Source organism: Pyxicephalus adspersus, chromosome 1 (genome assembly GCF_032062135.1).
Source record: "Pyxicephalus adspersus chromosome 1, UCB_Pads_2.0, whole genome shotgun sequence".
Taxonomy (NCBI): Eukaryota; Metazoa; Chordata; class Amphibia; order Anura; family Pyxicephalidae; genus Pyxicephalus; species Pyxicephalus adspersus.
The window spans coordinates 65,849,328-65,862,552 of NC_092858.1; the positions used below are offsets into that span (position 1 = coordinate 65,849,328).

Sequence of the window (13,225 nt, forward strand, 5' to 3'; positions counted from 1 at the left end):
AAATAACTAAGGACCTTACACTGTTTGGAGAGCACACACAGATGTCAATTCACTAAATAATGAGGTAACATCTAGAAGCAACAAAAGTGAGGTAACATGACATTATAAAGAGAAACACAAAAAAGGAAAATACATGAATAAGGAATTACAGGGAAAATATATCACCTAAATTTAATGTAAAGCACTGCGTAATATGTTGGCGCTATATAAATCCTTTTTATTAATAATAACATTAATAATAATAATACATTTCGAATGAGAAGAACTTTTACTTAAGTGGAAGAATAAGCCAACCACAGCTCCTATGTCTAATCAAATTCCAAGAAGCTGTTTTTTATAGTATTATATAGCTTGTCATTGACAATGATCCAAATGCATTTGGGCTTAAAATTGTAAGGATCACAACTTTATAAGGGTGTTTCCTTTTTTTCTGTGATCACCAAGTGATATCCCTAAAAATTCTTTATTTCCTGCCCCTAAACAACTGTGACGCTAAGACATTAATGATATAAAAATTAAGTAAAAACATACCGCAAGCTGAATCAAACAAAAAAAGTTGTTTTGAAATACAGTTTAAAATATTTCCATAAGTTTTGGTCTAATAAAAAACAACTGATAACCACCCAAATAACTGTAACAAATTATGGCAGAAAACAAAAACATCCTTTCTAATCCCACTAAGCCAACTAGATAAATTCTCCTGGGTACAATGGACTTTGAAATACTAAATAACATGACAGTATTGCCTCACATGTAAAGGTCACAGAATGTTCGTACACATGAACAACTAAGGTAAGGACACAAAAGCCAGGATAGTGAGATAAACTATTGCCGAAGAAGCAGTATTTTTTATTTGCTTTCTTATGTTACTGTTTTTTAATACAATGTAACGTATAGCTCTATTTGGTGTAATGCCCATAACAATGATATATGAATTATTATTAATGATAATAATAATAATTATTATTATTATTATTATTAATAATAATATTATTATTAATAAAAACAATAATAATTATTATTTCCTGAAAAATTGACCATGCTATACTGAAACATAAATACTGTATTTGGTGAATTTTAACAAATGTTTCATGTCAATTATTTTATTTTTTTAAATAACCTGGTAGCATTTGCAATCTGGATATAAATAGGGCACGATTCTTTGGAACCCTAGGGTTTTTTTTTGTTAGGGGTTCCTTGAGCAATGAGCAATTTGTGCATCTCAAGTAAGAATAACTGACAGGCATTCTTCCTAATGACCACCACACTAATGTGCTGTAAACTGAGGCTATAGTAATTATAGCAGGGATTCCTCCAAGACCTGAAACTTATTTTGAAGGGTTCCTCCATGTTAAAAAGGTCAAAAAGACTACCCAATGCAGTAATAAGATTATTTAGTATTCATGGTAACAACTATGAACCTACACCTGTACACATTCAAATGTTCACATACAAATTACCAGATCCCATCGTCACATTTACAGGAGGGTACATCACCCTCCTTCAGTGCATATGGGCTTCCTCTGTGGCTTGTGGGACTGAATTAACTCCCGCATGCCTGTCAAGATGGGTAAAGTTCTGACTCCAGGAAACAGATAAGGCGAAGATGGCCGCCTGCCACATCAGAGTGATGACAGGTGAGTGAAATTAAAAAATTGTGATCAGGCAGATAAGGGTATTTCATTGCAGAAGGGACATCGTCTGTCCTGGTTGGAACCTTTTATTTTACTTTTTGTGTTTAATTCTGCTTTAAATCCAGTTCTTCAGCAGTTTACAACCACCTTTCCTTTGCTCCTTTCACAGCTTACTTTAGTCCCCAGGAAAGATGGAAATACATTGTACTTTTGGGTATAAAGAGGCATGAGACTCATTCTATATTTCAGCTGGAAATTGTGGACTGTCAACCCTGTATAAACTCCAACTGGAGTTCTGATTCTGAGATTACAAAGGACTATTTATCCCCTTTGTGGGAAATCTCAAAGTAGGTAAGTATATGCTGCTGAAAATGTAAGGATTAAGGAGAACCCATTGCTTTGCCCTGAGTGTGTAAAGCACAGTACAGCATTAGGAATAATAAAACTAATTCTCTACAAGTATAGCAAGCAGTGGCTACAATGCTCTTATATCAAAGATCTACACTTTTCTACATAGGATCTACATAAACTCATTTGCTAAGTATTCACTTTTAGGTATGATTTTTTATTTTTTTTACAATGTTCCCCCGTAAAATGCCTTCAGATAAGAATATCTGACAGCTATCAGTCTTTATACACGCTGTTGAAGTCAGCAGTTTGTTGGAAACAATTTTACACTGGATAGCTTAGCTGGATATACTGGGAGCTTATTTTACTTATTTTTTTAACTATTAGGGTTTTGTTTTATTGAGTTTTATTTTATTTGTCCTGAATATTTTTTGTTGCAAAGCTATTTGAATGCTCTATCCATTACATAAAAAGAGGTCTTTGCCCTCGAAGCTTATGTTCATTAGTCCCTGAACTTTGAACTTTAAGAGACGCTTCTTTTATTTACCAACTCTTAGGATAGAACACGTTTTCAAAATGGCTAATTTAATGCAGACAACAGGCATATTCGTTCTACTATTTCTTATTCCTCAAGCTGAACAAACAGGTATGATTTCATATTATTACTTATTGGTTGCATTCCTAAAATCAGGTTTGATAAAACTTTCCAAACCATAGAGATTTGATCACAGATGATGTGTACACACTAGAGGCCAAGCAAATAATGAGCCGATAGAAAATCAACTGCATGAACTTTTATATATATATATATATATATATATATATATATATATATATTACACTAGAGGAGGAAGATTCTATTACAATCATATTGTCAGTTAATTTATAAATTCTTTTGATGATTTTATTATACTATAATGTAATGCTAAAAGCATATAATATATTCAGGTCTAGATGAAATGCTTTAAAGTGACAAATCTGCAAACACAGTAAATTACCGCGCAGTTACACTGGCTTCTGAACAAACTGAGTTTAGAAAACTGTGACTGCAAAGTTGTTAAAACTATATGATTTACAGCATGTAATGTATCACTGCATATTATTAGTTGTATTATTATTATCATACCTCTGAGGGAAAGTCTGGTTTCAAAATATGTCTTAAAATATTTTACTGTATAGTGATAGACAGAACGCTAAATAGATAATGAGTTATATCCACAAGTAAATCATTTTAGGACTTCCCTGTATTGTACTTTAAATTTGAACTAATGTTTTCTTATATTTACTTTCCTGTATTCTACTTTAAATTTAATATTAAACATAGACAACACAAGTTTGGACAACACCATAATATATATAAAAAAATGCAAAAAAAATTACAAGTTTGAAAACTCCATCCTTTATTCATAAATTATGTATCCAATGATAGCAACAAATGCATTCATCTTGTGGTAAACTTTCCAAGAGGCAAAGTAATGATGTTAGTGGAAATTTGAGACTTGCTTCAGTTATTTTGAAAAACAACACCATTAGCAAAGTTATTTTAAATGAAACTTAAATGTAAGAAAAATAGATTAAGCAACAGATGAAATTATATCTCAACTATTGCCTGGACCTCGGGACTTGTTTTCATGCACAGTTATATCCACGAGTATACGGCTTGTGTATTATCCCTATTTAATGTACAGCGCTGCGTAATATGTTGGCGCTATATAAATCCTGTTTATTAATAATAATAATAATAATAATAATATTGTGTACAGCATTCTGCCGATCTTTCCCACCAGCTATGATCTGCCTGTAACACATAGAGAAGCACAGAGACCCATTGATGATGTCACTGAGACTAAAATAATGTAATGACAACAGAGAGGCTTTATTTAAACAATGACTTGTATGTTGATAAAGAGGGAAAGGAAAAAGCAGGTAAAGTGAAATAATGCGAAAGTTTCTTTGGTTTGTTTTTTTTTGGTATAATTTTTGGATAGAAAAGGAAACCCTGTCAAATGTTTGTTTTCAAACCATGTTGTCCTATTTCGCCAGGACAGAAAGTAAAGCTACGGCCAATTATCGGGCGAAAATCTGCCGTGTGTACAGTCGGTGTCGTCCATCGTCCGGACGACCGACCTGCCGGATCCACGGATGATGGACGACAGCCGATCGTAATGAAAGTGAAGGGGAGAGCGCGCAGCAGGGTGCCACTCCGTCGCTCTCCCCCTCCCCTCTCCATAGAGCAGAACGGTGCTGTATGTACAGCACCGTTCATGCATCGTGCACTCCCTTGTCGTTGGAAAGGATCGTGAAAGATCCTTTCCAACGACAAAAATTGGCAGTGTGTACGCAGCTTAAGATGTAATTTATTTATTAAAGACAAAAAAATCTATGTATAAAACAGTGAATCTGCCATTGAAACACATGGACCTGGAAAATTCCAAGGAAGGATTTTCTGATTCCCAGTTTTATAAATAGAGCTGTTAGAGTGGAGAAAGGGTAAAATGTGTTCATCTTCTTCCCAGTAGACAGACATGGTGCAAATGTTAAACAGACACAGCCTGTCACTTCTGCAAAAAAGGACCTATCTGGTCACAATTCTTATTTTAAAAAAAAAGTTTCTCTAAATTGCACTTTAAAGGTGGTAGGCGGTGAGGGCAGCCAGCATAAACACATTTTGTAAATAGTACTTGCTCATGTGATATGAACATCATTCTAAATGATGTATTTTGCTTTTGCATGAATATTGATATTATTATATCACTCCTGGATCATGCATTGTTACAATGTAAATAATTTATTTTACACATGTATAAATTCATTTTCAGTCCACCCCCTCCCCAAAATAAAACAACAACATAAAACACTGGGATGAGTTTATCCCCTGCTACACTGACATTGCTGCATTTATATTAATGAATAATATTGATATGGAATTCAATTGTGACACAAGTTGCAGTAAAGAACATTATATGAATGCATTGTGTATTTTACTTTTTGTGCTAATAAATTGAAAAGAGATGAAGAATAGGAACAAGCATGTAAAATCATCTGGTTTAATGTAATGCACAATGATATTAGAAAATACAAATTGCAGTGGCTAAGCATTTTAATATCCTTTTATAGTTTTCCTATCTGCTGAAAATGCAAACAAAATAATTCAGAGGCACAAGAGAGCAAACTTTATTCTGATAGAGGAACTGCTAAAAGGAAATTTAGAGAGAGAATGCTACGAAGAAATATGTACATATGAAGAAGCAAGAGAAACATATGAAGACAATGAGAAAACAGTGAGTTTCCATGTATTTTTACAAATATTAATTCAATAACATAGATTTGCTGAAACCAATTTACTGGTTAAATAGCATCTAAAAAAATTTACTATTTAAATAGCCTCTAAATAATGGATTTGAGCATTTAACAAATAGTATGTAAATTACAGCCACCATTGTTGGATCTTTATTTTTAAGTTTGCTGTAAACAAAACAACCAATCATTTTTCAGCTTTCGCCAATAAAGCACACTTATAAATGAATGTGATAATAAAATATTGCAATATTATATCAAAAATTGTGCAAATGTATAAGTTCCAAAGTTCTACCTGTAAAGGGGTGGGATATCTTAAGTAGCAAGTAATCAGTCAATGGACTGGTCTGATAAATAAAGTCTAATTTAAATTATGTGGATACCTGGTTGTGTGTTTTTTTACATGTGATGCAGCAGAATGCACGAGAAGAACACTGTTCTGCTGCAGACACTATAGAATACCTTCAGAGTCCATGGCTCAATGAGTGGGAGTTGTTTTAGTGGCACAAGGAGTACATACCCACTATTGGGAAGATATATTTTCTCTCTCGTTACTCCATACATTCTTGTCTACTTTACTACTGTATATCATAGATCATGTTCTATTAGATGCTGTATTATGGTAATATTTTTATGTATCTTTTTTATAGGATCAGTTTTGGAATGGATATTATGGTGAGTATAATTGCATTAATATTATATGCATTTTATTAGCAGGAAAATGAACACAAAAAAGCCAACTTTCTAGCCACACAGTTTTTATTATATACATTTGTCCATAAAAGAGTGCTAGATAAGAGAGAGAGAGAGATGTACTGGCAACAAAACCTAATTGCATTTGATAAGTACTGGTATTAATTGTATGCCAGTATTGGTCAGTATTATTGTTTTTTTTCCTAGTATGGTGCCGAACCATAATGTATATTTTAATAGAATACTATGAAGAAATATTGTACCTTGTATATTAAAACTGTGCATTTGTATGGTTCCTTGGTGCATTTTATTTTACAATAAACCATGTCTATATTGTCTACAGCAAAGGTTTGTCTCTGTATTACAGGTGGCAAGCAATGCTCCTCTAACCCATGTATGAATAACGGTGTGTGCACAGACACTATTCGCAGTTATACCTGCAGCTGTCCTGGAGGATATAAAGGGAACAAATGTCAGATGGGTAAGAAAATATATAGTAGTATATAGTGTATGTATAGTTCAGAATGGGGATAAGGTAAGATGCTCTGGGAAATAAATATATGTCTAGTGGGTGCAGAATTCAAATGGGCTCCAAACACCAAGAAAAATAGTTCCAAGAAAAGGATGATTAAAACTAAATAAAATATTCACAAAATAGATTTATTTCCCGATGCAGTGTAAATGAAGATACATAGATAAGTACACTAAAAACAGTTTCAGGCATCCACAGCTTTCATCCTTTACTTGGAAAATACTGTATACATAATAGGTTGTCTGAGTGAATGTCCACCTTAATGGTGTTATCATGGAGGAAACTAACTCTCAAGGAAAAGCTGCGGAAATCCACCCAATGAAAATGGTTGCTTACCTTAAATGATCAGTCAAAACTGGGATACACTCAGTAACAGAATGATTGATGGAATGGTTAGTGGCATGCAATGGAGCATTTTAAGCATCTAACACACTTTGTATTGAGATGTGGTTTTCTAATATATTTTCCCTGTAGCTGTGAATGAATGCCATCCTGATGCAGAAGATGGATGCCAGCATTTCTGTGAGCCTAGATATGGACTTGACTTTGTTACCTGCTCCTGTGCAGATGGCTACCAGCTTGGTAAAGATGAAAAGTCCTGCCACCCAACAGGCAAGTGACAACACAAAGACACTGTTATTTTATAAACATGAGAATTAAGACCTTGAAAAGATATTTTTTTAACAATTTTTCAAAACTGAGCTAATTTTTTTTAAATATATAGCCTAAATATTTTATGCCTTTTCAGTATACCTCCAAACTATTGCTAAAATGCTAAAATACCTAGATGTAATATAGAGGTTGATGATGCCATCCTGTAAACAAGATCATGGGGAATGCTAATCTCAATGGGGAGTGATCTCAATCTTGTGAAAAGAACTGCAACACAGTGTAGGGCAATATTTGAGGTTCTCAACATTCCTCTATGGATCTCACCAGTGATCATCTTTAGTGATTGTTTCCAGTGACAGATGAATGAACAAGCAATATACATACAGCAGTTTTCTGTTCAATGGCAATGATTTTTGGCCAACGCAAGCAAGACCGTTGATCTCGAATGAGAATATCATATCACGTATCTTAGCACTTCTAAGCCAACACCATACAAAAAGTTACCTCTGCACATATTGCCTGTGTCATTTTTAAACTGTAAAAGTGCAGTGATGGTAATTACCAACAAAACGGTATTGATAATCCTGTTTATCATTTGATAAATGTGCTTCACCAAGTTTTTATTTAGTTTTATGCCAGACTTCCAATTGGTACAGCTTTGCATTGATCTTACTTGGCAGACAATGCTGAGCTTCTGAATACACAAGTTGGCTGACTGCCATGCCTGACCTCTTACTATAACTAGAATAATAAGTGCTACCAAGAAAAGTTACCCAAACATACAGAACAGAGTGTTCTCAGAGTGCCCAGCCTGAATCAATCAGTAGAATTTATAAAAAAAAAAAGAGGAAAGACAGGCTTTTGTAGGGCAAAACTTTTTTTGTCTTAAAAACTGAAATTTTTTTAATTATACCAATTCTATACACTAAACAATGTCCTCCTGTGCTAGACCTAAGCTAACACTTCTATTATATTGTGGTTTTATATTTCCCTGAGCATTAGCCGTCACTAGGCGTCTGTTCTATTTGGTCAAAGAAAGTTTCAGCAATATTATCAAGTTATATAGAATATTGTGATTACTGTATTGTTCTATAATTAAATGCCACTGCTTTATACTGATCAATGTCCCCTAATCCCCTAAGGAAGCCCCACAGGGCAAAATGCGTTGGGTAGGGAACAAGATTTGCTGTTTTTTTATATTGTTTAATGCGTTTTGACTATTTTATAATTGTTAGAACAGTGAACCTGTGTTAGCTTACGTCTGGCACACGAGGATTCTGTTTAGTGTATTGAATTGATATAATTATTAAAATGTCAGTTTTTAAGACAAAAAAGTTTTGCCCTACAAAGGCCTGTCTTTTTCCTCCTTTTTCTATAAATTCTACTCTTACTATAACTGTCAAACTCAAAGCAAGTGTGCAGTAAGGGCAACAAATGTAAAACCGGAATGCTTGATCTGCATGTTTATTTCAGCTTTGTACATTAAAAAATGAAAAACAAAGTATCAGCATGACAGCCAGACAACCACCATGTAAAATGAATTCAGTAATGGCAATGGTAATGAATTTATATTATATTATTATTATTATATTATTATTATTATATTATTAAATTATTATTATATTAATATTATGGCAGATTTCTTTAAATCAATAACAACCTAAAATATACACACACCATACATACTGCAGCAAAGTTTAGTCCTGGCTATGCACAAAGTCCATCTGAATTATATTCATTTGTTTTAGTGTGGTCAAAACTGTGAATTGCATTAGTTTTTTAAGGAATAGGTGTAAGTAGTTTGCAATAGTAATCAATGAAATAAATGCATTAAACAGCAATGATATACCAGAGCATGGTGGCCACATAATGAATAAAGTGCATACCCAGTACTTCTGTAAAAATTTAACCTGGTATAGCCACTGATTGTTGGGGTTTAGAACATGCTATCTGAAACAATGTACTTTCTTCTTGGTACAGTAACAGTGGTCGCCTGTAACATATATTTTAGTTTTAGATGAAATATCAAAGTACTTTTTGCAACCTAATGCATTTATTAAAACCGCTCTTACATTCTTCTTCACACAGATCCCTATGCATGTGGACAGTTACTAAAAGATAACTCTTCAACAGTGTCACTTCTACAAGATAACTACAATTTTACATTTCCTTGGCAGGTAATTTTTTGCTAGGCCTGTGGATATGCACCTGATAACACTACCACTGGTCTCTACTGTAACTTGTGCACAAAGCTAACAGATGTCTCCTAATATGTGCACTAGGCTGTGTTACACACTTTGATTTTGTAAAAACAACTGCTGCAAGTCACAACTTGGTCATGTCCCAAACACAGTGTGTTGCACCAGGTGGTATGGCCCTTTGGGTGTTGGAAAACACAGTCTTTCCCCCAGAGGAAAAACATTGGACAACACTACTAGATTAGCATGTGATAACACTAGATAACACACCTCCTCCTTGGTAAAAATAGGTTATGTAATGTAAAGTAAAGTCTATTAAATACATCTTTTCATTTCAAGGTTCTTTTATTAAATGAAGAAGAGACACAATACTGTAGTGGAGTTATAATCAGTCAATCTCTAGTGCTAACAACTGCAAAATGCACCAAACAACATAGACCTCCTTTTGTGATTGTGGGTAAGTAAGAGCTGGCTATATATCTGTTTAGCCATCAAGGACTAATCAAAGCTTGCAGCAAATCTCCTAATAATTACCTGTCTTTTCCTATTTTTCCTTTTTTTTTTTTTCAATCATCCCTTTTTTTTTTTTTTACAGAATTTAGATTTGACTCATTTATTGCTAATATTTTGCAATGTATGCTATTATTTATTTTCTATTTACATCAGGTAAAATTCAGTTTGAACATTGATAGGGTTAGTTTATATTGGAGAAGAATAAAAAAAACAAGTTTACAAATGTACGAATATACAGGCATATGACATACCTACCTGGTTCCCCAAGGCATTTAGTGGCTCAGTCAACCAGCCCAATCATCACTACTGTGTCCTAGAGGAATGCAGGGGACAAAGCATGGAACCATAGCATCCATTATGGGAGCAGGGAATCAAAACTCCCCAAAAAAGGAAGTTAGTATTCAATAAATTCAATGTTTGGGCTTATAATGGAGTCACCTTGATTCGTTTCCAGTTGCCCCATGGCTTTGAAAATTTCTCTTTCCCCTGCAGGTAATTTGTGTGCAATTCAAAAATAAATAAAAACAAGAACATTTTACAATTAGTGTTTTCTTTTATGGCTAAACTGAAGAACTCAACTTAAAAAGTAAACAAATTAGGGTAGGCAGGTAATTTATTGCAGAAGGGACAGTGATGTGATTTTATCCATCCTATGTAATGCCGCTCCACAGCAGTGGTCAGAGTGAGATAGGAAAAGCCAACATTCTGAACCGTTCAAACTTATCTGTAATGTACATGGAAAACGTATGTAGTAATCTTAAAGTATTTGTATGCACACATGGTGTATGTATGTGACCGCAATTTAAGGATATATTCACATATCCCATTCATGCTTTTACATAAAACTTCTTTTCCAACCTATATGCCATTTTGATTATGAATTAATTACATTTTGTGATATTTTACAGGAAATGAAAATTCTGAAAATAAGCAAAAGATAAAAGTGGAGGACTATCTTGTGCACTCAAAATATTCTAGGCACACCGGAGAAAACAACATTGCCTTAGTAAGGCTCCAATACAATATCAAGTTCCACAAACATGCCTTACCTATTTGTATCCCTCAGAAAGATTTTGCTGAGAATGTGCTGATGCCACGTATACCAGGTATGGTGACTGGTTGGAAGCTGCCCTCCAACCAGTCTACGGAATTACAGCCTATTCAATTCTCAGCAACAGAAACAGACAAAGGAAACTGTGAGCTGGCCTATAATGTAACACAATCTAATAGACTGTTCTGTGGGATATCCAAAAGCAGTATTGATTCAGCTCTAGTCGATGGGAGCCATTTTACTATAGAACACAATGGTGCCTGGTTCTTGGTTGGCTTGATGGGCACAAATAATGCACAGGAAAGCAATCCAAATGTATTCTTATTTACTAAAATCTCCAGATATATAATGTGGTTAATACAGAATAGCTGATAATTCTTTATCGGTACATTGATTTTGTATTTGTAATCACCTGTAAATTATTACAGAACACACCTTTTCACCTACTTTATACAACATTCTTTGAAAATGTGTTTATTTAAAGTATACTTTACTTACCAGATAATATCCTCACTTTTTACACAGAGCTCAGTATAACTTTCATATCAGGGAATGCGTTCTTATGTAAATATATAAACATAAGTTGAAATTTGCTCATTGTTCAGCCATTATTACAGCTTTATTTTGTTATAAGGGTTTGGGGGTGCTGGAGTAGGGACAAGACCTGTACCTGTAATTAACCATACATAGCATAAAAAAGTCGGGTCTCCTGCCCTGCCAAGCAATCCCGAGATGTGGCAGAGCTTTTTACATTTTAAGATTGTATAGACAAAATTACAAACTCTTTGCCAGCTAAGCAAGCCTTCATATAACATTTTTCTTTTTTAATAATTAGATATTTGCCTAGAGTTTAGTTTTAACTTAAACTAACCATGAGACCATTACAGGGGATGTCATTGGAATTTTCCTTAAAAGGACAGTTGCCTGCTGGTTAATGGAGTGGTTTCAGGCCCTCACTAAGTCACTGCTATAAAACAGATTGTGTTGCAGATTAGAAAATTAGACCAACATCTAAATTAATAGATAGCTTCAATTATTACGACCCATATATTATATAGACTTATTTCACAATGCAGGGGCTGTTCACAAAAAAAAATAAAAATTCTGGGAACTATGGCTCAACACATCGATTGATACTACTCTTGACACCCTCTTCTTGATACTACCACATCATATGCGGATTATGAATCTGAATGTAAAAGGATTTATCGCCTTGGACTCCAATCTTTTATTTTCCAGTTTATATATTCTGCTTGGGAGCGGTCATTGACTTATGGCTCTGTTGGTATTTAAAAAAGCAAAATAACTAATTTTCCTTTGGATCAAAGATCAAGCTTAAAATTTTATAAATATGTTTTTTATTGTTAGCTTGCATTTCATAAGACATGGTGTATTTAAAATCTAAGCTGTGCAGTAACCAATGTGTATTTTATTCTGCTGTTGTTAGTTCCTGAAACACTGAATAAAAAGCAACTTAAAAAAATAACCAAAGCTAGATGCGGTATTTGATATTCTATATACCATTGGATTAATTTAATTTATTGTAGACAGACATTCTAATTAAGAAAAAATATGGTGTAGGTTCTTCCATTCAGTTGGCAGGTGGTTCTCCCCTAAGGCCTACAGGGTCATAATCTTTTATATTTCTATTTCAAAGCTACATTCAGAGTAGTGCATTATAGCCAGGTCAGCATAACAATTATCATCAACTGAGAATCGCTCTGACAAGCCTCAGGAAACCCCACTTTAAACTGTTCTGGGAAACCACAAGTCCCAGATTTTATTCCCATCAATGGTCGGCAGCTCATGAAACCGTGACCTAAACAATTATTTATTTAGAGAGCAGAGGAGAATCCTAGACACCCTCTCAGCACTCCTATAACTTGCAATCATTGGATAGTCATGTTTCCTCCTTGTGATTCTTCTGTGTACTGGTCTAGAATGCTCCAATCAAATCTCACACGGATCATCTTTCTTGCCAAGGATAATGTCACTGGTGGATTAATCTCTTTATAGAACTCAGGGACATCTGTACTTTTTAACATGCAACCTTACCAGGGCAAGCCAACCTTAAATTATATTTCACTGTTATTACTTTTTATTGTATACTGTTGCTATTCTTCCTTTGAAAGTCTATTTTTTCTACATGTAAAAAGTAGAAAAAGTTGAACTTTATCACCTGAATGTTACCTTAAAGGTGAACCCTATGCCATCTAAAGGTCAAGCGGGTGAGACACAGTGCCTAAAGGGCAGACTTACAACAGTGGTAGGAGTTCATGCTTCTGTTTCAGTATATGGTGGCATACTTGCTATGTGTGGCAAAGGTTAACAGATTGGCTGAGAACAG

At 34.2% G+C, this 13,225-nt stretch overlaps 1 protein-coding gene across 3 annotated transcripts; it reads left to right on the top strand.

Annotated features, from left to right (window-relative positions):
• Positions 1–1,478: 1,478 nt before the first annotated feature.
• On the top strand, positions 1,479–12,369 carry PROZ (protein Z, vitamin K dependent plasma glycoprotein). Of its 3 annotated transcripts, none has more exons than XM_072412516.1 (10): positions 1,479–1,637; positions 1,804–1,985; positions 2,540–2,628; positions 5,100–5,263; positions 5,930–5,954; positions 6,340–6,453; positions 6,979–7,116; positions 9,205–9,293; positions 9,654–9,771; positions 10,736–12,369. In XM_072412516.1, the coding sequence occupies exons 3-10, from the start codon at positions 2,559–2,561 to the stop codon at positions 11,248–11,250; spliced, it is 1,233 nt and encodes a 410-aa protein (XP_072268617.1). In that variant the 5' UTR covers positions 1,479–1,637; positions 1,804–1,985; positions 2,540–2,558; the 3' UTR covers positions 11,251–12,369. The 3 variants fall into 3 exon arrangements, with proteins under 3 accessions (XP_072268617.1, XP_072268630.1, XP_072268624.1); XM_072412529.1 differs by lacking the exon at positions 1,479–1,637 and adding an exon at positions 1,688–1,709; XM_072412523.1 differs by lacking the exon at positions 1,479–1,637 and having other exon boundaries at positions 1,724–1,985.
• The last annotated feature ends 856 nt before the right edge of the window (positions 12,370–13,225 follow it).